Source organism: Spea bombifrons, chromosome 4 (genome assembly GCF_027358695.1).
Source record: "Spea bombifrons isolate aSpeBom1 chromosome 4, aSpeBom1.2.pri, whole genome shotgun sequence".
NCBI lineage: Eukaryota > Metazoa > Chordata > Amphibia > Anura > Pelobatidae > Spea > Spea bombifrons.
Window position 1 is genome coordinate 17106021 of NC_071090.1, and position 26699 is coordinate 17132719.

The 26699-nt window shown below is 39.0% G+C and overlaps 2 protein-coding genes across 10 annotated transcripts in view; one reads left to right on the top strand and one right to left on the bottom strand.

Annotated features, from left to right (window-relative positions):
- Window positions 1-4439: 4439 nt before the first annotated feature.
- On the top strand, window positions 4440-10267 carry SKP1 (S-phase kinase associated protein 1). Its single transcript, XM_053464142.1, has 6 exons — window positions 4440-4571; window positions 7489-7585; window positions 8045-8118; window positions 8681-8824; window positions 8957-9097; window positions 9384-10267. Exons 2-6 carry the CDS (start codon window positions 7489-7491, stop codon window positions 9417-9419), a joined length of 492 nt encoding a protein of 163 aa, XP_053320117.1. The 5' UTR covers window positions 4440-4571; the 3' UTR covers window positions 9420-10267.
- A 2195-nt stretch (window positions 10268-12462) lies between these two features.
- Window positions 12463-26699, bottom strand: part of TCF7 (transcription factor 7) — a 64928-nt gene continuing 50691 nt past the window's right edge. For 4 of the 9 annotated variants that reach the window (XM_053464132.1, XM_053464133.1, XM_053464131.1 and 1 more), the window contains 6 exons: window positions 23783-23893; window positions 22868-23030; window positions 22270-22377; window positions 20619-20667; window positions 17349-17421; window positions 12463-13173 (listed from right to left, as the gene is read on the bottom strand). In XM_053464132.1, the coding sequence (XP_053320107.1) occupies window positions 12864-13173; window positions 17349-17421; window positions 20619-20667; window positions 22270-22377; window positions 22868-23030; window positions 23783-23893 (814 nt within the window). In that variant the 3' untranslated portion in view covers window positions 12463-12863. Of the gene's footprint in view, window positions 13197-17348; window positions 17422-20606; window positions 20668-22269; window positions 22378-22867; window positions 23031-23782; window positions 23894-26699 lie in introns of all 9 variants that reach the window. The other 5 variants (XM_053464140.1, XM_053464136.1, XM_053464138.1 and 2 more) reach the window with 4 other exon arrangements.

Consider the following 26699-nt stretch of genomic DNA (forward strand, 5'->3'; position numbering starts at 1 on the left):
CTAGAAGTAAAAACGTTGGGTATTTCTATAATTACACACAGTATTGGGCAAATGTTTCAGGCGGGTGTGAGGAAAAATGCTGTAAAGTAAGAATCCCTTCAAAATAGAACAGTCAAGTTTTTATTTTTATCTTTTAACAAAATAAAGTGTTGAGCTGCTCGTAGGACTGTATTTCAGGTCTGCGGCAGGAATCTTGGTTTTCCATCTGACCGGCTCCGTATTTGTTGTCGGGGCCTTACTTGGGATAAGTTGTATCCTGATTGCTGGTCTTTAAGCAGGTTTGTCCCTCGTTCTATTTTATTAGTTCATGCTGTGGGTAATGATTTTGTGAACAGAAGAAAAATCTAAACATGGTCCATATTTTGTGTTGCCATCCTTTGCCTTCAAAACAGCATCAGTTCTAGGTACATTTGCCAGGGGTTTAGTAGGCATATTGTTTTATGGTTAAACAATAACATTAAACACAAACGGGTGCAGAAAATTGGCAGCAGGTGCTCTGGACGGCCGAGCCAAAATTTAAAATATCTGGCTGCATCAGGAGGCAGTTTGGCTGCTGTATACCTGGAGAGCGGTACTAGAATGAGTGTTTGCACTCAGGAAACATGGTGAACAGTGAAGCGTGGTGGAGGTTCCTTGCAAATTTGGGGCTGCATTTCTGCAAATGGAGCTGGGGGTTTGATTAGAATTAAGTCTCCTCGATGCTACAGGCAGATACTTATCCATCAAGGAGGCATCTGATTGGCCCCAAATTTGCTGCACCTTGACAACAACCCAAACATACAGCCAAAATCATTAAGAACTATCGTTAGCATTAAGACAAACAAGGAGTCCTGGAAGCGATAGTATGGCCTCCACAGCACCCTGCTCCACAGAACCAATTATCAAGTCAATCTGAGATTACATGAAGAGTGAGATGCAACAGAGGCTGCCTTAACCACAAAAATGTGGTTCTCCCAAAATGTCTGAAACAACCTACCTGACGAGTTCCTTAAAAAGCTTATGTGCAAGTGAAAGATAAGGCAACCACAATATCAGACCTTAAAAGTTACCTCCTGTCATACCTTCCCCACGATATGGGAGCAGTGACACTCATTTCACCACCTGCCTAAATCAAAATACTTACCTTCTACTGTCACGAGAAACATCATAGAAGGCCTTCGTTACTTCAGAACAAAAGAGGCCATAATGGGGGCAATGAGAAACAAGACCACTGTTCCTAAGTAATTTAGATCCCTCATTCTTTTTACTGACTTATCTGCTCTCACATTGACTAAAAGAAGAAGCTTCGAACCAATCCTTACTACTTCCCTACCAAGCTCCTATCTAACATCACCAGCAACATAAAGTCTTTACGCCGTCCGACTGATGGTTTGGAAAAGCTACAAAGCTGGGGAATATCTATCACACAAGAAATTACAGCTCCACCACCCCCAAAAAAGACCAGCTAGGTTGATTCAATATTGGAATCAGCGAAAATCAACTACATATGCAATTCACAATCACATCCAACTAACAACTAGGAAACAGACCTAGCACACAATTCACTGTTAAACCAATACGACTTGTATGATGTCTGGCGAATCTTACATGTTACTGAAAAAGATAGTATGTTGTTATTGGTGGCATATAACAGTTACTCCAGGATAGACTTTATTTTGTAAAAAAGATTACTGTCCAGGTGGCCACAAAGGCCAAAGTGGGCGACATTAGCTGGTCGGACCATGCACTGGTGCCAGTAGACTCGCCTGTGCTGTTGTCAGTTGGAGGGAGGGGTGGCTGGCAGCTAAATGACACATTGCTTAGTGATACAATTTTACTTGTAGAACTGGCTACCATAACCATTTTTTTTAGTTAATTCTACCTCAGAAGAGGTTAAACATAAACATAAAATTGGACTTTTTGAGGATGACATTCTCTTAGCAATATCCACCACTATAGAAGCTCTGCAACCTTTACAATACGAACTCGGGGGTACCGAGATGGCGCGCGGGGTCCAGGAACAACTGGTCCAAAAAGTGACGCGATCAGTCGCAGAAAGCTCTACTTGTGCTGAAAAAAACAATATACACTAATATACACTGGTATTCACCAGTGTAATATAGACGGTATTCACCCACAAATACTTAAGGAGCTGAGTCAGGAAATAAGTGAACCTCTGTTTCTAATCTTTCAGGATTCTTTTCTTTCAGGAATTGTACCAGAGGATTGGAGGAAGGCAGATGTGGTCCCTATATTCAAAAAGGGCTCAAACTCTGTCCCCGGAAATTATAGACCTGTGAGCTTAACTTCTGTGCTGGGAAAGTATTTGAAAGGCTGTTTAGGGATAATATTCAAGAATTAATTGGGAAGAACAGTATTATTAGCAAAAATCAGCATGGTTTTATGAAACATAGGTCCTGTCAAACTAATTTATTTGCATTCTACGAAGAAGTAAGTAGAAGTGTAGATCAGGGTGTTGCAGTGGATGTAATCTACATGGATTTTGCCAAGGCGTTTGACACGGTTCCACACAATAGGTTAGTATTCAATCTGAAGGAAATTGGTCTAGATGCAAATACTTGTTCTTGGGTAGAACATTGGCTTAGAGATAGAGAACAGAAAGTTGTTATAAATGGCAAACTTTCAAGCTGGCCGTAAGTGGTAAGTGGTGTCCCTCAGGGTTCTGTTCTGGGACCAATTTTATTCAACATATTTATAAATGAACTGGCAATAGGCATTGAAAGTCATATTTCTGTGTTTGCGGATGACACTAAATTAGGTAAAGTAATACAGTGCGAGCAGGATATTACAGTGCTGCAGAGGGATCTAGAGGGGCTGGGGGACTGGACACACAAATGGCAGATGAAATTCAATGTAGATAAATGTAAAGTTATGCACTTCGGGGTAGGGAATGCACAAGCAACCTACACCCTAAACGGTAGTGAATTAGGGGTCACGACAAATTAGAAGTATTTGGGAATTATTATAGACAACAAACTAGGCAACAATGTGCAATGTCAGTCAGCAGTTGCTAAGGCCAGTAAGATATTGTCGTGTATAAACAGGGGCATCAATTCGCGGGATAAAAATATCATTTTGTCTCTGTATAAATCAACGGTAAGGCCGCACCTTGAATATGCTGTGCAATTTTGGGCACCTATTCTAAAGAATGATATCATAGCACTAGAAAGGGTGCAGAGGTGAGCTACAAAATTAATAAAAGGAATGGAGCACTATAGTTATGAAGAAAGGTTAACAAATTTAAATCTGTTTAGTTTAGAAAAACGGCGCCTCAGAGGGGATATGATAACATTATATAAATATATTCGGGGCCAATACAAACCATTGTGTGGAAATCTGTTCATAAAACCTAACTATGCATAGGACACGTGTTTAGACTGGAAGAAAGAAGATTTAGTCTAAGGCAGAGGAAAGGGTTTTTTACCGTAAGGACAATAAGGATGTGGAATTCTCTGCCTGCAGAGGTAGTTTTATCGGAGTCTGTACAGACGTTTAAACTGCAACTGGATGGATACTTGGAAAAACATAATATTCGGGGATATAATCTTTAATTATGGGGAAACAGCTTATTGATCCAAGGAGAAATCTGACTGCCATTTTGGGGTCAAGAAGGAATTTTTTCCCTGGTTAGTGCAAAATAGGAAAGAGCCAAACTGGGGTTTTTGCCTACTTTTGGATCAACAGCAACAAATTAACAGATATAGGAAAGGCTGAACTTGATGGACGCATGTCTTTTTTCAGCCTATGTAACTATGTAACACTGAGGCTGCTGTATTGTAGAAGCGGGGGTCTTCCCCTTCTTCACAGCGGCTGCTGTTGTGAGTTATAAGCGGGGGTCTCCCCCTTCTACACAGGTCGTGACGTTATGGGGCTAGATTGACATATGGGACCCTTTACTGTCGCTCAAATAAAACACAGACATAGGAAAGTGATCTGTCAAAATTCCTAGTTTGAAAAATGAAATACACGTGTTCCAGTGTTGACCCTGCAATGTTTGAAAAACATGACTTACACACTCATGCAGGGTATTACTGTTCGGCAGTTTTGTTTTTTTCTAGCAGCTACTGTTGCTAAACTCCCAGCATATTATATATATGCATTTACTTCACTAGTCTCAGTAGCGCATGACGGTTGACGGGCACATACTTTTGTTTTAATAGCTTGGCAACTGCATTGTATACAGGAAGTAACTGCAAGTTTGTGAGAGCCAAATACACAATGACAACGCACATTCATCCCGTGGCGAATCCCTCTTGCCGTTACCACTCCTTGTTGCTAAGCGGGATAGCCGGTGCTCTAGCGCTGCGCAGCAGTTATTACTCCCTAATTGGCTATTGTTAGCAGGAGGCGAGCCTTGCTCTCGCTTGGTTGGGTCAAATCTCAGCGCCAATCAATGCAGGGTATAACCGTAGGCTCTTTTCGATTGGCTAGAGCATTACAGCGTTACCAACTTTCCCCCATCCACCCTCCCCTCTTAAGTGACGCAGCGCCGCGGTAGGAGGCGTACTCTGAGCGGTAGAAGCCGCAGAACTTGAGGCCTGTTTTTCCGTTTCGCGAACCTTTTAGGCACGGTGAGTTGTGTGCTATGATTGATTTTCCACGTTTGGTTTCCGTTACCGTCTCAAACCTGGCTTAATTATTGGCTGTGTTGGTTTTATTCCCCGATGTACCCACCTGCGGCACTTAGGCCTCGGACTCTCGTAAAAGGCCTGAGCTCTCTGCGTACTAGTGTTTATCATCCCGTTTGGAGCGTTAAAAGACGATCGTATCGATTTCGAAATCTGGCCGTACGTGAAACGTCTATTCGTATCGGTTGATTTTTGTAGTTGGATAACATGTAAACGGACATGGACGGCCCTCTATGAGCCGGAAGCCGTGATCTCGGTATCTAGGATCCCATGGAGAAGGAAGCCAGAGAGCCCAGGCTTTCACATATTGAGTTTGTCCTAAAATATGATTTCTACGACTGTATGTTACTGACTGCAATGTAAAATAAGATCTCATCTATTACTGGTGCTTAATTTATAATCATTGGGGGCTGCTTTTGTTTCGATGGAATGTTTTTTTTGTAACCTTAATCTTAATGTGTGTAAATTGGCTGTATTAGTCCAATAGCCATGTTAAAAAAAAAAGAGTATTAACATTATAAAAAGAGGTATCATTGCAATACTTTTTTTTTTTTTTTTTTTTTTTTTGACATTGTATGTGTAATATACTTATTATTATTTTTAATATGTATATTTTTTTTTGGCGCCTTGTGTCGTAGGCTTCCCCTTGGCACAGGCTTATCGGGTAAATACAGTTCTTGTCGCATGTCAGGGGGGGCTGGTATTACTCTTTCTGCTGTGTCTTTGAATTGCTACATGCCAATAAAAGGACAAGAAAAAATACGGCAAATTGAAGTAATACATGCCTGCACAATTCTAATATTCATCTAAATAGCTGATTTTGTGTGTCACAAATGTAACCTGCTAATGAAACATCTGAATAAAAGCTACATGCCAAGAAAATCACTGCTTTGAGAAGGAAGGGGTGTGTTGACGTGGGGTAAAAGGGAAAATCTGTAGTGGGGAAGCATGTTATAAGCCCCTCTATAAATAATAATGCAGAGCTTGGTTTACCCTGTTGTCCTCTTGTCCTTAGGTGACAAGCACAAATGGGGTGTTTTCTGTCTGTCACATATGGAAATGTCCCCAGCCTTTTTAGCAGGGAATTTGTGTGTGTTTATGTAATTTCTGTCCATATTAGTGCATTCTCAGTGATTGTCATTCTTTTCCAATGTAGAAAATAATTAGTACTTATCAATATAAAATGTAACTGCAGTTGAGACCCATTTAGTCCATCTCGTGTGCCTATATATATATTTTTTTTTTAATAAGTGTAAGCCCTGCCATTGTTGCTGTGTTGGGGACTGCCCATCATGTTGTCCTACATAGCCATGGTAACTAGTTTGCCAGAAAGCCCCCTTTGCCTAAAGTGTGGTCTTGTTAAAAAATAAGTAGTCCAAAATAACAAGTTGCGAATACTGCTTTTCAAGGTGTTAAATGGTGGTAAACGGCTACTTTTTTAAAGTATGAGAAAGCTGACCTAAGGATGATTGGGGCAAAGGTTTTTATGGTGAGACAAACTGTCTTTTTGTTGGAAAATACAGATAAGTAGACTAGTTTGTCTAGTAATAGTCTACTGGATGGTCTCCCACCAAACATGTCTGCCAACAGTCTGCCTTTGGTTGCTCAGTAACCCTGCTTAAAACAGTTAAATGACCTCATAAGGTAAGGAAAATCAGTTTGTTTTATGAAATTTTTACCTACATAGCACATGTGTATGCTGCTGCCTACTACCTGACCCAGAAGCGACCAGATACATTTGTGTGTTTAAGCAGTATTGCTTTAGCCTAGAATTGTAAGACTCCATTGCTTGGAAAGTTGGTGCAGCGGGTGTTGCTTGCTCCAGGATTCAATGCAGACTTGTGCAGAACATTCATGGATTTGAAGGTCTATGCTCATTAGCATTTGTTACTCTTAGTATTGTATAGGGGGAATAAGTGTAAAGCTAGCATGTGTGGCTGCTTTAGCACCCTTTTGTAGGAGCTTTTTGTTGCTATTCACTGTTGTATTTAATAAGTAACTGCTCAGTATGACAGATTGTCCATTAATTTTTTTAAATTTGTATTTATTTATAACCAACTGTACTTCTGACTTGCTATTCTGTATCTGCTTCAAAGCTGTGCGTGGTGACCAGTGTTCAATGCTAGTAGCAGGTATTTAGGCCCAGATTACTATGACTTGCATTAAAGGAGTACAACTCCAAATCTGAAAACTGCATGGAGTGTGACATTTTGCCTGTCCCACTTTCTTGTGGACTTAACACTTGGTACGAGCATGTTTCATTTCATGTTCTACTGAAATTAGTCACTCATCATTTAGCCACATTTTATTAATGTTGTGTAGCTTGTAGGGCAAGTATTACTCTACTACTTGTATTAAGAGTATTGTCTACAGTATCATGTTTTTCTGACAGAGTAGGTGTTTCCAGTTAAAAGGTAGACTGCAGTGCTGTTGTCCAGCACACTGAGAATGTGTGTTGCGTCATGCTTGGCTGTAATTCAAGACGCAGTGTAAGATGGGCAGCGTTAATAGTTCTAGCAGAGGCGTTCCCTGCTGTAGTGCCGTGCCTTTTTTTTTTTTTTTTTTTTTTTTTTTTTTTTTTTTTTTTTTTTTTTCCCCCCTGTACTGAGATGGTGGTAGATAAGAGGAGCAGGCTTCAAGCAGGTGTGGCAGAGGCTCATACCCTGACAAAATGTAAATGTGCCTGGGTTAAGCATGAAGCTCTTCTGGATGTTAAACAAGAATAAGGTTTGAGGTTTTTGAGAGAGGAAAAAAGAAAAACACTGATGGCAGATATGTCATCACTATGTCCAAGTTTGAAACTGAGTCTCCAACCATTCTTGAGTATGTTGCAGTTAACTTTTTAAATTTTATTTTGCAGATGCCTTCAATAAAATTGCAGAGCTCTGATGGTGAGATTTTTGAAGTCGATGTTGAAATCGCAAAGCAGTCTGTAACCATCAAAACAATGTTAGAAGGTAAGTTAAAATGTCTAGAACCTTGGTTTTCTGGGCATATTTATATTTCTCTCAACACTTTCTAAGAAGGATTTTATTCCCTGTTGTGGCACAATTGGTAATTGCCTCAAGTAGGACTTTTTTTTTTTTTTTGCTTTCTTCTGGATTAACTTTAGAGAGAGGTATGTGTGAAATGTTGAACTTGATGGACTGAAGCTTTTTTTTTTTTTTTTTTCTTTTTCTTCAACGAACTATACTAATTCACCACAGTAAACCTTTTGTCCTATTTTGGGGAAGGAATGCAACTAAAGGTGTCTTTTATCCCTTATACTGTGTGTGTGCGTGTGTGTATATCTTTCCATAAAGGTATTGTAGTGCTCAATTAAATGATCCCTGGTAATGGCCTACTTTGTTTACATCCCTTCTGTATTTAGGCGTGGCTTTATTTTTTTTTTTTTTTATTTTTCCCCCCCCTCCCAGATCTTGGCATGGATGATGAAGGTGATGATGACCCTGTTCCCCTTCCAAATGTAAATGCAGCAATTCTCAAAAAAGTAAGTAACCTCTCTTAGCTTCTGGCTAAACTCCTTATTTACTGAGGGTGTGTTGTGCTCAAAACTGCAAAGTATGTTAAATGCTTAGAAAATCTTCCTTTTTGGCTCCTGGACTCCCCTGATTCACAATCATATCTTCTTTAAATGCCATTCACATCTTGTATTGGGGAGACGTTGTTTAGCTACTAATCTCTCCAAATGCATCTCTCCAGAACTGTTGAGCACATGATGCCTGGTATGTTTGGCGAAAATGTGATTGTAGGTTTAATTATGACATTAAGACATTTCATGACAAAATGTCTGGGGTAGATAAACGTTTAGGGATGAGTTGGATATTCCCTAAAATGCTATGAGTATCCTTTTTGAGTGAAGCAAAAAACTATCAGTTCTCTCAGACAGGTTTGAGCATTCAATAGTGGGAATTGTGCTCAATGTTGCATATAGATAAAAATGCTGTTCTGCAGAGTAGGTTGAGCAGCTCATTCATAATTGACCACTTTTTTTTTTATTGTTTTTTTTCTCCTTTTAAACCGTGTTCTAAATTGGAAATGATGTGCTTTAGGTTATTCAGTGGTGTACCCATCACAAAGATGATCCACCTCCTCCTGAGGATGATGAGAATAAAGAGAAGCGGACAGATGATATTCCTGTTTGGGACCAAGAGTTTCTCAAAGTAGACCAAGGAACACTGTTTGAACTTATTCTAGTAAGAACTCTATTTCAATCCTATTCTAGTACCATATCTGGTTCAATGTTATGTTATAACCGTGTCCTATGAAGCCACTGTTTTTCTCTTTCTATTTATCTCTCTCATAATGCAAATGTCTTTTTATTCCAGGCTGCAAATTACTTGGATATCAAAGGATTGCTGGATGTCACGTGCAAGACAGTAGCAAACATGATTAAAGGCAAAACTCCAGAAGAAATCAGAAAGACATTCAACATCAAAAATGACTTCACTGAAGAGGAGGAGGCGCAGGTAAGCAATAATCTCTATTTAAAAAATAAATTAAATAAATAGCATTCAAGGACCCACGAAAAGCATATTCTTTGAGCATTTAATGCACACTCCAGCCATGAAATGTAATTTAAAGTGTATGATAACAGATTCCTCTGTGTGGTCCCTGTGGAACTATTTACCCCTTTCACTACACCCCTACCTCAGCTATCTGCTATGTAGAGGATTTATTTTGCCACATTTTTATTGCTGAGGGTTATGGGGACTTTTTTTTTATTTTATATAACCCTTTATTTATATGTTTTAGGTACGCAAGGAGAATCAGTGGTGTGAAGAAAAGTGAAATGATTTACCTGTTCTCATTGTAACACTGTAAGAATCGTTCCAAATAACTAGTTGCACTGCTCTGTTTTATAATAGACAATTTAGCAGCTTATCAAACTAGCAGCAGGGTGTTTTTTGCTGCATGTTGTGTCCTGTTTTTTTCTTTTTTTTTTTTGTTAAAGTTCAGTTTCAGGATCTGAATCTTACCATTGTAATCTTGTGTGACTTTTAAAATAATAAATCTGTGATGTGTGCGTGCTTTCTAAATGAAAGGTAGCATCCAAGTTCTTGGTTTACACATTCTTCATCAGTGCTTATACTTCACCCTTACTCTGTAAAGTATATTTGTGTAATATTAAAACCAATGAATAAATGTTCAACTTATTTCTCAGTTACCAATTGTGGTAATATTTAGGATTCTATCAAACTTAACTGCATGGTAAAGAGCATATATAAAAATGCATAGGAGTAGTAATGAGGCGGTCTGCTTTACCTTTCTATGGCTTCCCTCCCCAAGCCTGCAGCAATATAACAAGGGATAGCTTTTGCAAGACAGACCTCTTCTGGAAGGCAACAGCATCTGTTCCTTTCTTCCTTTGCATGTTTGTAAGATTTTGAGTAAAGGAATTGTCTCCAAGGTCATGTGGATGACCTTTATTTTTCCTTGCACTGTAGCAGGACCTATTTCATGCTAAAGCTCTGATTTGGTTAATTCAGGTGCTCTACAAAAGGCCAGGGTGCCCCCCCAATCAATTTTAGCTTGGATATAAACTTAATTCATGGTGTTGTGTTTAAGTGTTCATTATAAATTAAAAACTGTCTGGAAGAACAGGTTATGACCTTTGTTAATAAACTGATTTTAAAGGAGTCTGCATCAATTGTTAAGTACAGTTGAAATAATTATTTGTAACCAAGTGGATGACTCTTGCGTACCTTTGTCGATACATATAAATAAATATACAAAAAATGTGAAAAGCTTTTTAGAAAAGGTAATGGGTATCTCGCAAAGACTGAGAAGACATAGCCAGTCTATTAGAGGGTTCCTGTAGCCTACAAGCTTTTTGTTTGCTTGCTTATAAAGTGCAAGAAACAGTCTGCAACATGCTGAGAAAAAGGGACAATCTGGGTCTGGCATGTGTGCTCTTATTGAATCTTTTAAAGCCCAGCAATTCCCGCAGTGACAAGGCTCACTATACATAGATTCTAAATTGGAAGGGGGGCAGGGGGACCTGCCATCCTACCCATGAGTTAATACATAATGCTTTTGTTTTAGTCTTCAACCTTGCCACTTGCCATCACGTGTAATGTAGTGTGCTGTGTAATAGAGTAAATATAGATACCATAAGTTCTGCAGATGTCCCGTATGGAAGCTTCGTAACACCGGAAATGCAGAAGAATCTTGAGGCCCTATTTTTGGCAATTTACAACTTACACCCCAAAATTTAAGTGTATAGCACTGCCCCATTTCCACCCAAAGTCTGACTGGGAGAGTTGATGCAGGAGGGCTACAAGGATGTTACTTCATGGCGACTGAGAATTTTGTCCTGGCGCCTAGGTGTTTGTTAGCCTGTTAAAATGTTGCCACATCGTGAGGGTGCTGTCTGCCCAGGTGTCTAGGAAGACCAGCACAGCCACTCTGAGCCCGCCCCCAATTCTGTAGGCTGGAAACACTATTGCCGGCAAACCAGCAATTACGTCTTCAGCTGCCACAGACAGCTTCAGGGAAGGGGGTTGTGTGTTGATTGGGTCCCCACACAAGTGTGGGGACAGGACACAACACCCCCCTGCTGCCTGATCGCTCCATGAGAGCGAAAGTGCAGCGTTAACCCCTTCAATGCTGTGATCGCTGCATTTTAGGGGTTAATTCCTGTTGTGTACAGGGCTCTGCTGCTGGTGGTCCAGCAACCGCAAAAACGAGCCCCCACAAGCATGGAAGCCTACAGGAGTCATCAAAGACTCTTCCCTGCAATGGCTGGTCTATAGACCAGCAATTGTGTCCCAGCTGCCAGAGGCAGCTCCAGGGACAGGGGGAGAGGGTTCCTCGGTCTCCACATGAGTGTGGAGACCAGCCCCAACCCTCCCCTGTTGCCCGATTGCGCCATGAGAGCGACAGTGCAGCGTTAACCCCTTCAGTGCCACAATTGTGTGACACATTTGTGGCATTGCAGGGGTTAACATTTGTCCCCACAAGCTTGTGGGGACTAAATATCAGTCAATGCTGTGCTCCAATGGAACATCAGCCTTGAAAGAGTTAAAAAAAATAATTTATCAAAAAATTATTTACAAAAAAACAGCACTGACCTGAAAGTCCAGGGTGCTTCTAGGTCAAATGCTGTTAGTTTAGTAAGTGGGCTGATAACGATCAGGATAATGATCCCAACTTTTTTAGCTGGCGCCTAGATTCACAAATTTATCAAGCCCTGCATTATACATAGAATTAAAAACCTTTTTTTTTCTTCTTTTCTTTGTATAAAAATGCCTTGGGTCATTAAGGATAAACCACACCAACCACCCTTCAGTTAGAACATTCCATGTGGCTCAATCACATATATTTGTTTGGGTTTATTTTATAGCAAATGTATAAATTTTACTCAGTTAAGACAAACATATCTCCAGAATCAGACAGCTTTCCTAAAGGTTTACAGATCAGAAAAAAGAAAATGGGTCACAAAACATACAGCATAATTTGCTGTCTCAACTGTCTGACAATTATGTATCATGGAGGACTAACCCTTGCAAGATTCTTACAAAACTGAATATATGGCGTGTGTGTGTGTATATTTATATATATATATATATATATATATGTATATTTATATATATATATATATATATATATATACACACACACACACACATACACGCACGCATAAAACCGAAGTAAACAAAACTGTGTGTGTGTAATAGATATTAGAGAAGTCTAATTAGAGCACTGCTATTATCTTGCCATGCTGCACTGGACTGGTAACATACCATGGATACAGCAAAATCAGGTTTGCTCAAAAGAACCGACAGTCCTGGTCTTTTGAGCAAATAAAAAATGTATTGAAACACAAAAAAAGTTTGTTACCCTTGCAGCCTTTATTGAGATGGAAGAACATGGTAAAGGCCACAAGGGTTAGCCAAAACTTGACAAGTATTTAAATTATTTTTCTTCTCTCAAGACTGGAGAGCGTCTGTTCTTTTCTGCAAACATGTTTTTTTATATATTATATATATCATTGAATGCAAGAAAAATATTGCCTCAATAACAAATTATACATATTAAAAAAATAGAAGAATTTAATTAAAGGATCCAAGGTTTCTCTGGCTTAAAAAAAGCCAGCATCTCTATTAAATACTAGTCAAGAGGATTTTTTTCTCTTTAGCCTTGACAAGTAGTAGAAGCCCAGATGCTGTGATGGTCTTCCTAAAAACAACCAGAAATCAGTAAAAGTGTCCAAATGATGTGTTCACCACAGTGTTACGTGGCTCTGGTGCTTGAACTGTATCCAGTGGGCTCTTCGGATGCCTCTGTAGCAGGAGATGAAGCTTTATGGCCAGTGCTGATATTGGTAGCTTGGGCTTGGCCAGGAAAACACAGAGAGTAGTTTTTGTCACTTTGAGCAGAATCAGCAAGGCTAGTAAGTTTGCCTGAAGTGTTAGGAGATGGTGGAATACACTGGCATGCATTTAAGGGAGAGGAAGGAGAGTCTATAGCACTTCCATCGGAAGAAACTGGGCTGCCACACAGTCCTTCTCCTTGTAAGTACCGAATGCACTTTTTTTTCCTCCTAAGAACAGTGAAGAGAGTTATCTGTAAATAAAGGGTGAATTTATCATTTCATATGCCAGTTATCACACACAAAAAAAACCAAACATTTGATATGTACTTAAAGCGATTTAGCAAAAAAGGTAGGGTAAAACAGAAACTTGCACACAGGTTAAATATATTGAACTAGGAAATTCTGGAACACCTTTTCCAGAAAGGAAGGACAAAATGACAACAGAAACTGCAATATGAAAAGATGGAAAACTAACACAATGTCCGTCTGCAAAAGTTTCTGGTCTTGTCTGTCAGCTAATCAAGCAGTATTTCTGTTTAATGTGTAGGAGGGCGCCTCGTGACTAAGTTTAAGGTGTGGCATGTGAGCATATGGTCTTTAACTACATTTGCATGTTTGTTACTAGATGGTGTTTGTGTGTGACTATACGTTAATGTGTTCTTGTCTGTTACTGTATGGCATTAGAATGTATGTGTGTGTAGTGTTAGCATGTGTGCGTGGCTGTTAGTGTTTGGTTAAGAGCATCAGAGTGAGCCTATGGTTAGTAGCAACTGGGAGATGGGGGGGGTGGGTTTAGTCACTAACCCTATCTAATCCTGTCACTCTAGGCAAAAAATATTTATATGTTGACACACACACACACACATACAGTATCTCCCAAAAGTGAGTACACCTCTCACATTTTTGTAAACATTTTACTATATCTTTTCATGTGACAACACTGAAGAAATGACACTGCTACAATGTAGTGAGTGTACAGCCTGTATAACAGTGTAAATTTGCTGTCCCCTCAACACACAGCCATTAATGTCTAAACCTTGGCAACAAAAGTGAGTACACCCCTAAGTGAAAATGTCCAAATTGGGCCCAATTAGCCATTTCCCCTCCCCGGTGTCATGTGACTAGTTAGTGTTACAAGGTCTCAGGTGTGAATGGGGAGCAGGTGTGTTAAATTTGGTGTTATTGCTCTCACACTCTCTCATACTGGTCACTGGACGTTCAACATGGCACTTCATGGCAAACAACTCTCTGAGGATCTTAAAAAAATAATTATAGCCTAGGTCATCTTTATGTAGAGCAAAGAGAAGGTTGCAAAAACCCTGAAACAGCTACAGCACGGTGGGCAAGACCATACAGCGGTTTCACAGGACAGATTCCACTCAGAACAGGCCTTGCCATGGTCGAAAGAAGTTGAGTGTGCATGTTCAGCGTCTTATCCAGAGCTTGTCTTTAGGAAATAGACATATGAGTGCTGCCAGCATTGCTGCAGAGGTTGAAGGGGTGGGGGGTCAGCCTGTCAGTGCTCAGACCAAATTGTTCTGCATGGCTGTTGTGCCAGAAGAAAGCCTCTTCAAAAGATGATGCACAAGAAAGCCCACAAACAGTTTGCTGAAGACAAGCAGACAAAGGACATGGATTACTGGAACCGTGTCCTGTGATCCGATGAGACCAAGTTCAGATGGTGTCAAGCGTGTGTGGCGGCAACCAGGTCAGGAGTACAAAGAGTGCCGGCACTGGGGAGCTACAGTTCATTCAGGGAACCATGAATGCCAACATGTACTGTGACATACTGAAGCAGAGCATGATCCCCTCCCTTCAGAGACTGGGCTGCAGGGCAGTATTCCAACATGATAACGACCCCAAACACACCTCCAAGATGACCACTGCCTTGCTAAAGAAGCTGAGGGTAAAGGTGATGGACTGGCCAAGCATGTCTCCAGACCTAAACCTGACTGAGCATCTGTGGGGCATCCTCAAATGGAAGGTGGGGGGAGCGCAAGGTCTCTAACATCAACCACTGCTTTACATTGTAGCAGAGTGTCATTTCTTCAGTGTTGTCACATGAACAGATATAATAAAATATTTACAAAAATGTGAGGGGTGTACTCACTTTTGTGAGATACTGTGTGTATCTCACAAAAAGTACGCAGTATTTTGCAAACACAAATATATATCATTTTCACCAATAAAAGTAAAAAAATGTTAGTCTTAATATTTGGTATTACCACCATTTGCTTTAATGGCTGATTTCACTTTCAGGAGCTGATTTTACAAATTCCAGCCCTCATTTAAAGAATCCCAGGGAGTGTCTACAGTGTCTTTTCTGGTGTTAAATTATCTCAAATATGTTCAATGGGGGTTGAGGTCAGGTGATTACAGTGGGAAAGCCATGCAAAAAAGCATTCCCTGCTCATCCTTAGATGTAAGATATGACTTGCACAGCTTCAATGTTTAGCTTTGTTTAAAAATGTGCTTAAAAAGGTGCTGGGTTTGAATGTGCACCTCCACATTTGCTCCACCTCAAACAAACTTACTTTGTTAGACAAACCTTCTCACAACCTTCCTCTGTTCCACAACGCCTCCCTCCTCTTCCAAGTACTTTGCCCAACACCCTTAATTGTTTCAGTCCTGTCACCCCAAAGAGGTAGTCCTCTTGTGCACCAACCCCACCACTTGCCCATTTAATTGTATTCCTTCTCTCTTTCTAGTTTCCTTACACCTACCCAAACCCATCTTTTTCCACTGGCGTTTTGTCATTCCTCTTGAAAGATGCCCTCTTCTTTCCTGTTGTAAATATTTACCTAGATCCCACATCCCCAACCAATTACCATCCTGTCTCCCTTTTCCAACTGGCCTCTAAATAAATGGAACCGCTAACACAGAATTGCATAACCTATTTTCTTTCCTCTTTCTGCTCGACCCTTTATAATCCAGTTCTCGTCCACAACACTCTACCGAGACAGCCCTATTAAATATAACAATGATCTCACCACTAAAACAAAGTTTCACTTCCCCTTGCTTATCTTTGACCTCTCTGGAGCCTTTGACATTGTTGACCACGCAATCTGGTTCAAATCCTATGTCTCTAATCTACCCTTAGCACCTCTTTCTCTGATTCTTGTTCCTCTCTAATGCCAACTTCTGTTGGTGTGCCTCAGGGCTCAGCTCTGGGGCGTTTACACCTAATCTATCTACAGCGTCACCCTTAAGCAACTAATTTCTTCTTTTAGATTCCACTCTCCCATGTATCTTCATCAACTGCCCCACTATGCTAGTTCTGTGAAAAAGAAAGTACACTCTTCGAATTCTACGGTCTTACATATCAGGAGATAATCATCATCTGCTCCTTAGCTGGTCTAAAATTTAGGTAAACACAACACACACAACATGACATAACACCGTGTCATGATTTATTCAACAAAAATAAAGCCAAAATGGAGAAGCCTTGTGTGAAAAACTAAGTACACCCTTACTGCTTCCACAGGAATTAAGATGCTAAATAGCAGACAGGTGCTGCTCTTGGTTAATTGATCATCAGCAAGTGTAACCACTTCTATAAATGCCGAAGTTTTAAGTTTGCTTTTTCACGCAACTGCAACTTTAAACTCTTATCCCTGACCTACAGATTCCATAACACACAGCCATATCATCACTATATTTCTGATCTTACCTCCAAATATTCTCTTAACCACCCTCTTCCAAAGATTTTCATCACTCTTCCCACATTATTACCTCTCCCTACTTGGGTAGCCAGGATTTACCTGTACTGGATTTATTCCCTTGAACTCTCCATTTCTGTCAAAATGTCTTCTATTTATTCTAAACTTTAGAAACTCGCAAAAAAAATCTATTTCAGAGAAGCATACAGCCTCACATCCTAATACCTTCAACCTGCATCCTGAAGTAATGCTTTCTTCTCTTCACCTTCAAGATCTCCACACCACCTCTTTTTTAGTCTCATTCCGCCCTCAACCTCCTAATAGATTGTAGGTTTGCATGAGCAGTGCACTCTTGTCCTTCTGTACTGATATGTCTTAACTGATTGTCAATTTTAATATTATGTATTGTCTCCTTGTTGTAATAGCACCACAGAATCTGCTGTTGCTCTATAAAGAAATGTATGGCACTGTAATTTAAGTAAAATGTATATGATTATTTACATGTTTTTTTAGTCATGTGATTAAAACAAAATCAATAAAACAAAAAAGAGGGTGCAACCATTTTAAAATTACAACACTACTAAATGCTACCATTTTTAGTTATTGAATGTGCAATGTGGCAGTTAACAGGTGTTTATTGTAAGAAAATATGAGTTACTAAAGTAATAGGCGGAGGAGCATGCAAAAGGGAGAAGGAAAGAACATGTAACAACAGAAGCCAACAGGGCATATATTGATACACACCTGCAGGGGCCGCACCAGTCCGTTTGTTGGTTCAGGCCAAAGCGAGCTCTGCATTTCTTAGGGGAGCCAGGATCTAAAGAGTATAGAAGCATGCGCAGAGGAAGTCACAGGCACATAAAGAAAGAGAGAAGAAAAGATGCAACAACAATTTAGCAAAGTGAAACTTGAAGGCATAGGCATTGGACGCAACAACGAAAACTCACCACTTGAAGGAACTATACTCTGGTGCACACAAAATGGTAATGCATAAAGCAGAAAGTAATTTGTGTGTTCGGACTACCTTACAATACGCCAACAAACTAGTTTGAAAAGCCTCCTGGTTGATAAGCATAGACTTTTTTCAAATTTGTGTGACTCTTTCCAATTATAAATTATTGTTTCTCTAGTTGGACACTTTTTCATGCAAATGCCCCAAATCTGCATCTTTACTCTTTTTATTGGACATAAGTGATGAGAGATAGATGAACTAATTCAGTTGAGGATTCTGGCCAAGGACATACAGATAAAATTGTGTCACTATTTAACTATAACAATCCCTATTTGGCAACAATGCAATTCTGTCTCTATGAATATATTTTTAATAATCAATTATACTCATGTCACATTGTTTAAGCAGTAATAAAGGCCAAGAGTTATATATTTGACCTTTATAATGCAGGGACAAGTGCAATAAAATTAGTGATCAAATATAAATATAGTACTTCCAGGTGCTGAAGGTGAATATTAAATGATTGCTAATAGGGAAAAAAAGCAATGACGTGTATTAATGTGTATGAGCAAAACAAGCAAGCTCATAAAAAGCAGTTAATATGGTTAAAAAATTCAGAAGTGTCAAAACAAAAACATGCATTTATACTCAAAAGTATCCATGCACACATTTTTCATTAGAAAAGTCTTCAGCAAACAACATTCATGACGGAAATAGTTATATGCCAAAATTAAACTGTATTGTAGGAGTTACCACACCTTTATTCAACAATATACATTTGCTACACCTCAAAAAATACAGGGATCTTAATACCTACATTTTTGGTGACATCTACACAGGCATCTACCCTGCACTCATCAACAGCAGCACAGCCATTAATGAAGCAAAACTCAGATGGTCTAGGGTTCCAGCATGAGTATGAGTTCTCCACCCTGAACTTACTTAGGAAATACACTCACTGGCCACTTTATTAGGTACACCTTGCTAGTACCTTGCTGCATACCTTGGTTGTAATGAGTGGTTATTTGAGTTACTGTTGCCTTTCTGTCATCTTAAACAAGTCTGCCAATTCTCCTCTGACCTCTGACATCAATTTCGTCCACACACCTGCTGCTCACTGGATATTTTCTCTTTTTCGGACCATTCTCTGTAAACCCTAGAGATGGTTGTACGTGGAAATCCCAGTAGATCAGCAGTTTCTGAAATACTCAGACCAGCCTGTATGGCACCAACAACCATGCCACTTTTAAAGTCACTTAAAAGAATGGGGAAGAATGTATTCTTCCCCATTCTGATGCTCGGTTTGATCTTCATCAAGTTGTCTTGACTACGTCTACATGCCTAAATGCATTGAGTTGCTGCCATGCGATTGGCTGATTAGCTATGTGCGTTAACAAGCAATTGAAGAGGTGTACCTATTAAAGTGGCCAGTGAGTGTATAGTGCTAAATGAAACAGTTTGATTTTTCATATTTCCATAAGCCCATTTAGTGTAATTTATTTTAAGTTTAACCTGCTAGCAGAGCTAAGAAGTACATTTTGTTTGTTTCCCGTTAATGCTTAGAAAGTAAGAACATTTGGTTACATAAAAAAAAGTAAAAATCTGTATTAAGAAACTCCATTAAATATGGTCTAATAGCCTTAATCGTGTGCATGGTCCATATTATTTTAAGCTGTCTAGAGTGATTTATATTTAAATAGACAAAACGGGGATATATACTATAAGGACCACTGACCATTTATTTGGTCAGTGGTCCATATTATAAGGTGTTTCGCTCCACCAGGTTTTGTTGTACTGTTTCTTTGGTTTGTTTTGTATAATAATTATAAATTGAATGGATGTAATGAAATTTAGAGGGGGTTTAAATGGTTTTACCATATTATGCTATATTGGGTGAAAGGTATTTCACCTGTGTCTGCTACCCATCACAACTCTTTACTATGAATCACAAGATCCAAGAGAAACATTTTAAATTCTCCCTTTTATTACTGTTGTGTAAAAAACACAGATATAATCTGGATATAGCCTCAAGTGTGTATTTTATATCCTTACAATAGTATACCTCCCAACAGTCCCAGTGGGGCTCATTGGCTGGTTAAATTTAAATTCAATGGAGGTCTGTGCTGCTAAATTCCAGCTCCCATGAGGTCACCTAATACATTCTACAGCTTGCGTAGGTGTGTAAGGTGAGCAGGTGGTCAAGTCTCCCTTGCCAGACCACCCATATTTGGATTTGGACACTTGATATGTTGAAGGTAAAAAGAAAACAACAAATAGCCCTATACTCCTACCAAAACATAAATATGGTGACAAATACTAGTTTCCCTAGTTTAAAATGGTATCTGGTGCTTGGCTGCAAAATAACAATGACAAGCTTGGACTGAAACGTCAATATTTTTGCATCTTGCAATAAAAGCTAAGTACTATTGAAGACAGTGAGTGCTGGCGTTATAACCATTTGATTATATATGTATATAAGTCCCCAGAGTCTTCAACACCACCGAGCAAAGGGAACCACCAAGCAAGCAGCACCAAGAAGATCAAGGAGCTCTCCAAACAGGTCAGGGACAAAGTTGTGGAGAAGTAGAGATCACTGTTGGGTTATGAAAAAATATCCTAACATCCCATGGAGCACCATTGAATCCACTATTAAGAAATGTAAAGAATAAAGCACCACAACAAACCAGCCAAGAGAGGCCAAAGATAACTCCGAAGGAGATGCAAAGATTTAATTATCTGTCTATAGGACCGCTTTAAGCCATACACACAGCAGTGGGCTTTACAAAAGAGTGTCCAGAAAAAAAAAGCCATTGCTTAAAGAAAACAAAATAAGAAAACACGTTTTCTGTTCATCAAAAAGCATTTAGGAGACTCCCCAAACACATACATGAAGATACTCTGGTCAGATGAGAGTAAAACTGAGCTTTTTGGCCATCAAGGAAAACACTATGTCTGGCACAAATGTAATGCTTTTATACACATTTCTGGACTGATGTCATGACACAATCAATAAGATCATGTATTATAATGTAATTTAAGAAAAAATGTACCTGAAATCTCACCTGAATTTGAATCCTGGTGTTTCTCTCTGGTTCTTCGTTTCTTTTTTCCCTGAAAAATTAGGAGACATTAATATATATCTATATATCTATACATATACAGTCATGTGAAAAAGAAAGTATACCCTCTTTGAATTTCAATGATTTTACATATCAGGACATAATAACAATCATCTGTTCCTTAGACAGGTGCTTCTAATCAAATGCCCTTGATTTATTGATCATTAGCAGGTGTGACCACCTCTATAAAAATCGATGTTTTAGCAGTTTGCTGGTCTGGAGCATTCAGGTGTGTGTTAACACAAAGCTAAAGAGGAAAGACAACAGCAATGATCTTAGAGAAACAAATGTGGCTGACCATCCATCTGGGAAGAGTTATAAGGCCACTTCCAAACAATTTAAAATCTATCATACTACAGTGATAAAGACTATTCAAAAGTGGAACTTTCAAGACAATTGTCGACCTTCCCAGGAGTGGAGATCCGAGCAAATGAACCCCAAGGCCAGACTGTGCAATGCTCAGAGAAATTGCAAAAAAAACCCTCAGGCTCTACAGGCCTCAGTTAGCATGTTAAATGTTAAAGTTCATGACAGTGCTGGAGGGGTGATGATGACCATGAACTCCTCTGTATACCAAAGGGTCAACTGTTAGTCCATCTGTCCGACAGCTAAAGTTTGGCCGAAATTGGGTCATGCAACAGGACAATGATCCCAAGCACACCAGCAAATCTACCACAGAATGGCTGAAAAAGAAAAAAATCAAGGTGTTGCAATAGCCCAGTCAGGGTTCAGATTAAAATGCTGTGGTAAGATCCTAAGGGGGCTGTGTGTCACAGAAGGCTTTTTGACTTGGGCTCATGGGGGGGGCCAGCCTCCTCTCTACAGACTATGTGCCCTGGCCTTGATAGGGGTTCTTTTTTTGAGAAGGTGGGTACAGGGGGGTCCATTAGGACTACTTCTTCCCCCTGGTACGGAGTGCCAAGTTTCCCCAACTACCAGAGACTCTAAAGACTGTGGAGCTCGAACACAGTTTTGGGGCACTTGCATTTTGGGAGGGGTTTATGTGTGGGTTTTACTCTCCATTGGGTCAGGACTTACAGGGCATATATATATATATAGATATAGATATATATATATATACACACACACATATACATACACGCTTCTATGACAAAATCCTCACTTTTGTCCAGGGTGATTCTTTGCCACACAGTCCTTGGGGTTTAATTAGACACCATAGCAGATTTCAAAAAGTATAAGGTTTGTGGCTTTATTTTGCAGCACAGGTTAAACAAAACAAACCATAAAAGACAATCGTAGCTCTTTTGCACAGAACAAGCAACACCAACGAGGCCTTCATGTGCACTTTTTCTCAGCTCTCAGGAGAGGTATGGAAGGTTCTGAGCTTCCCCTGCTCTGAGCTTTTTAAATACATTTCTTCAATTAGTTTGGTTGTGGTTCATTACCACTGCCTGACCTGATGTGTTGCCTGCAGGGAAATGTAGTTTGATGAATGAGACCTGGTAAGGGGTACAAACTAGGGTGACCACATATGTTCTAATTTTTTGGTGCGTTATAAATAAAAGATAATAATAAAAAAGCCAGCTTAGGTTTGCCAAAATATGATTCATGGACATATAGCACTTTAACTTACATAGTTGTCTCGTGCAGACCACCCAGGGTAAAGCTGCATATGAAGCTGCCTCTCCTTTCTGGCCAGTTCATAGTACTTTGCCTGTTCCTCTCTAGATAATGCATGCCACTAGTGAAAACATAGAACACAAATACATGTTAGCTTCCATCCTTTATCAGCTATACTAAAAAAAACAAAAAAACCCCCACAACTTTATGAGAAGCCATGTATACTGTAATATTGCCATTGGTAAACTATGTAACGAGTACTTAACTTCTTATAAGAGTCTTCTGTCTATAGGAATCCATGGGGAATCCAAGCACCAGAATCTGGTAGGGCCTCAAGTGCGACTTGCCAAATAATGAGTTTGGTCTATGTGATTGGCAGAATGTCTCAAATAGCAGCTGTCATATATGGCGGCCTAAACTGTGTCTTCATGAATAGGACCCGTGGTCTCTAACCTAATTTTGATTTCCTTATTTGATTCATAAGGCATGGGATGCCAATACAAGCATAACTATGCTTAAAACACACTTAATTTATTGGATTATTATTACATAAAGCCATAAATAATAATAATATCAATATAGGCCTTCCAGTTTGAGTCAACATTAGTTACCCTTCTTCCAAGGATCTGGTTGATGGCTGCACTCTCTTTTAGTGTGCATTCAGCAATAACTTTTGCCCTCATTTCTTTCATATATAACATGAAGGCGTTCAAGGGCTTCTTAATAGTGGGTTTCTTGGGCTCCTTCTCTCTCTTTGGTTCAGAGTGGTGCTTCCTACACACAAAGAAAAACAGACGTTAAAAAAGTGTATGTAATAAGTTTCACAATTACTAGATACCATCAAATATAAACTGATATCAAACATCAAACCTGCAAGGCATAAAATGTTATTCCACCTCATGTGTTCATGCTTGCAAATATAAAACCTTAATTAAAATACTTCTAAAATACCAATCTAAGTGGATTTGGCACTAGTGTCTATGAGCCAGTGATTAAACCACCATTGCCTTAATAACTAGTTTGAGGAATTCAGAAATCCAATAATGTTTTATTCTCTTTAACGTTGTTTAGATTAAAATTTCTTTAATATAAGTATCATTTATTTTTCATAACAGTTTTGTAATCCATTTTATATGAAGAATTCATATCAAGTAGTCTAATTCCAATTTTAGATATGTCATGCTTATACCCTGTCGTTGATGTCAAGAGGTTATGGAACATTGAAACGAACATTTTGCCCTCATGAACACTGAAGAGGTTTAGAAAAGATGCAGGGAAACAGCTTTACTAAAGTATTAAAGCTTTAACTATTGACTATGGACAGTTATTATATTAACAACAGTGCAAGATAATCTTTAGTTCAGCCTGTAGTATAAATGATATTCTGTTGGCAATAATGTTCTTCATGCCATTGGGTTGCCATCTATGGACACGCATTGTAATACAAAAACAGAGGAAACATCTGGATTTCAACAAATAGTCACATTCTAGACTATGAAGTAGTTTACAAGTGGATCTGCACTTACATGTTTCTTTCATAATTATCCACATCTTTATTCCCTGAGTGAGGCACTATAGCTGGGTGAGGAATTCCTGTCGAGTGCATACCGGAGCCAAGCATCAGAGGATGTGTAAACCTAAAAGATTACACAGACGTCAGACAACACAGACGTTTCTCTACACGAGCTGTGTCCAAAACCATAGAGGCAGGCACTTTAAGAAGATAGGAACCTAACATATTTTGTTGTAGTGTTAAACTGTATACAAAGTAGAAACCAAAACACTAATGATACTTTAATACTCTCTACCTCTATCATTAGAAGATGCGTAGCAAACAAGAACATGGAATACATATACAAGACATACTTGAAAAATAAAGCTTTGCTCCCAAGCATTCAAAGTAACAAGGAGAGGAGGCACATGTCCCCCTCTCTGATCTCTGCATGAAAGTAGAAATTCTCTCCCTCTCAGGACTGCAACGCAAATATGACCAAAAGCAACCATTACTACTGTTGTACATTGCACACACCTCTACTAATTAATCATTTTTATAGGCCATGCGCATACCTAGAACTCTCCAGGTCTTGCCTGGAGACCCTGGGAGAAGCGCCGCTTCTCCCGTTTGTCATCCGAAACCTCTGGGTCGCACGAGTGGGGTCGTGACACGCCCCACTCCCACCCATTCCCCCCAGGAATCACTACCAACATCAGTGAGACCACCCACTGACTTCAGCGAGTAGTCTTGACTGCATCACACAAGGGGAGCTCTGGGGAGCTGGAACCTAAAAGATCATGCTATAGCCTGTACGTGAGGCCTGAATTAATAACAGTTAAAGGAACAGTTTAATACCTCAAACAGCATCACCAAGGATGAAATAAATATAAAAGTACCTAATATGCTTTCCGCAAAATTAATACATATAAATAAAATACTTAATCTGTTAAAACTGTCAGTAAATCACTGACAGCAAAGTGTTTCCAATTATTCTGCTAAATTATAATCCTATATGTACAACACAGCTTTTTATTATACTTCATAAAAATCTAGAAATGTATACAGTATTTTACATATAGCATTTGCTATGGAATACTCAAATTGAGAGAAAAAAAATAGTGCATAAACTATAAAATTGACATGCTCAAAAGCGTATAGTCCAGAGGATTTTTAAAATTATATTGTATTTGCCCGTACAAAATACAGTCATTCAAACAAAAAAAAACATTTAGTGCAAACTATAGTAGTGTTACACATACCCAGATTGGTGCAGAAAAGAGTCATATTTAGGAAAACCACCTAAAAGTGAGGAACAGTCTACGTGTATTGAATTATGTCAAAGTAGACACTAGATGGCATATTATGATCCTTTAGATAAATGCATCTATGTATGATCCTTTAGATACACAAAAGATCTAGTTTGTATACTATAAACTAAAAAAGCATGACAAATGTGTAGCGTATACCGTAATGTATAATTAGTGAAACACTGCAGCATGTTAAAGGGTAAAAATAATAATAAAATTATATATATAATTTGACTACAAAACTCTAATTACATTTAATGTACAATTAGTCAAAGGGTACTTTTATGTAACTTAAATATTAGCTTGACTATAACCTCGAGTGAGTCTTGAAGCAGATAGATGACAATGGCTACTGGTCACATCGCGGCTTTTAGCATAACTAATTTACCAAATCTACCTATGGCTTGTAGAATTTGTTTGACAATTTCACATGAAGGCGTTACTGTTTCTAAAATAACAATTACTTTAGGCCGTATTAAACAATGACTGGTTCATTTACTGTGCATCGTTTATGGGTAGTCTATGATGTTCCTGGGACAAGACTAGAAATAAGCATTTGCTTAGTCATATTAATATTTATTACATAATAAAATAATAAATGCAACATTTTAAAATTAATCTTATTACCATGTTTTCCAATTAACTGGTCCTAACGGTAAGTCCCAATATCTCACAAACATTTCCCTAGGTTTCAGAATTCCTGCAAATCAAAATCATTACCAACCCCATTCATGTGTATCATTCATTCTGATTTAGTAACAAGAGTAATTGAAAAAGTTTACAACTTCCTATGTGTAAATTGTCAAATTATTTCAATGCTGTGTATTTTACTCTATAAGAATAGACATGGAGAGAAACACCAACTCTCAACAGTCTACGGCTAAAAAAAAACTTTGCTATTCAATGGAGAAAATGTAGCAAAGCACTGAGCCCTTAAAAGCAAATATAAATACACAAACGGCATTTACCTAAAAACTACCTAAAAACCTAAAGGCATTTGCCTAAAAACTAGACCATCAAACTCCAATATACGTTGAGCTCCCGGTCAACAGGAATAATCTGGTGGATGATGTAGACTCAAACATAAAGACTGCAGTGACATAACAGAGATCCTAGGGAAATGTTTGATTAGGCGTTACAGACTTCCAACAAAACAAGATTATTACATTTAATTATGTTTCTGCACTATTTTTGCTTGGCATTAGTGTAATAAAATCCACTAAAAACTAGTGTTGCATGCACAGGTTTCAAATGTCTATATCAGTGATGGCGAACGTTTTTGGGCCTGAGTGCCCATTTTTGTGCATCAAAACAATTTGCAGACCTCAAAGTGCCAACACTGCATATTAAACATGGAGAGGACGTTTTTTCGGTACAAAATGACTATACACAACAGTATGCATCGATATAACATATTAATAGAAAGAGATTATTTTAGGAAAGGCAGTGGGACCCAGGGGACATTTCAGAGGACTGTGGGAAACAAGAGATGCAAACTATTGAGCTTAAATAATAACAACAGAGAATTAAGTATTAGCTCTTTCCAATATCTGCGGTGGGAGCGGGAGGCGTCCGTCTTCCCGTGGTGCACGCTTCACAGCTGAGCGCCGGAACAGCAATCACATTCCTATCATACCCAGG

What these genes read in the sequence shown, in the direction of transcription:
- SKP1 (XM_053464142.1), top strand. Translation starts at nt 7,489, where the DNA reads ATGCCTTCAATAAAATTGCAGAGCTCTGATGGTGAGATTTTTGAAGTC. An exon ending in CATCAAAACAATGTTAGAAG is followed by an intron (nt 7,586 to 8,044) that starts GTAAGTTAAAAT and finishes CCCCCCTCCCAG; the next exon opens with ATCTTGGCATGGATGATGAA. An exon ending in CACTGTTTGAACTTATTCTA is followed by an intron (nt 8,825 to 8,956) that starts GTAAGAACTCTA and finishes TTTTTATTCCAG; the next exon opens with GCTGCAAATTACTTGGATAT.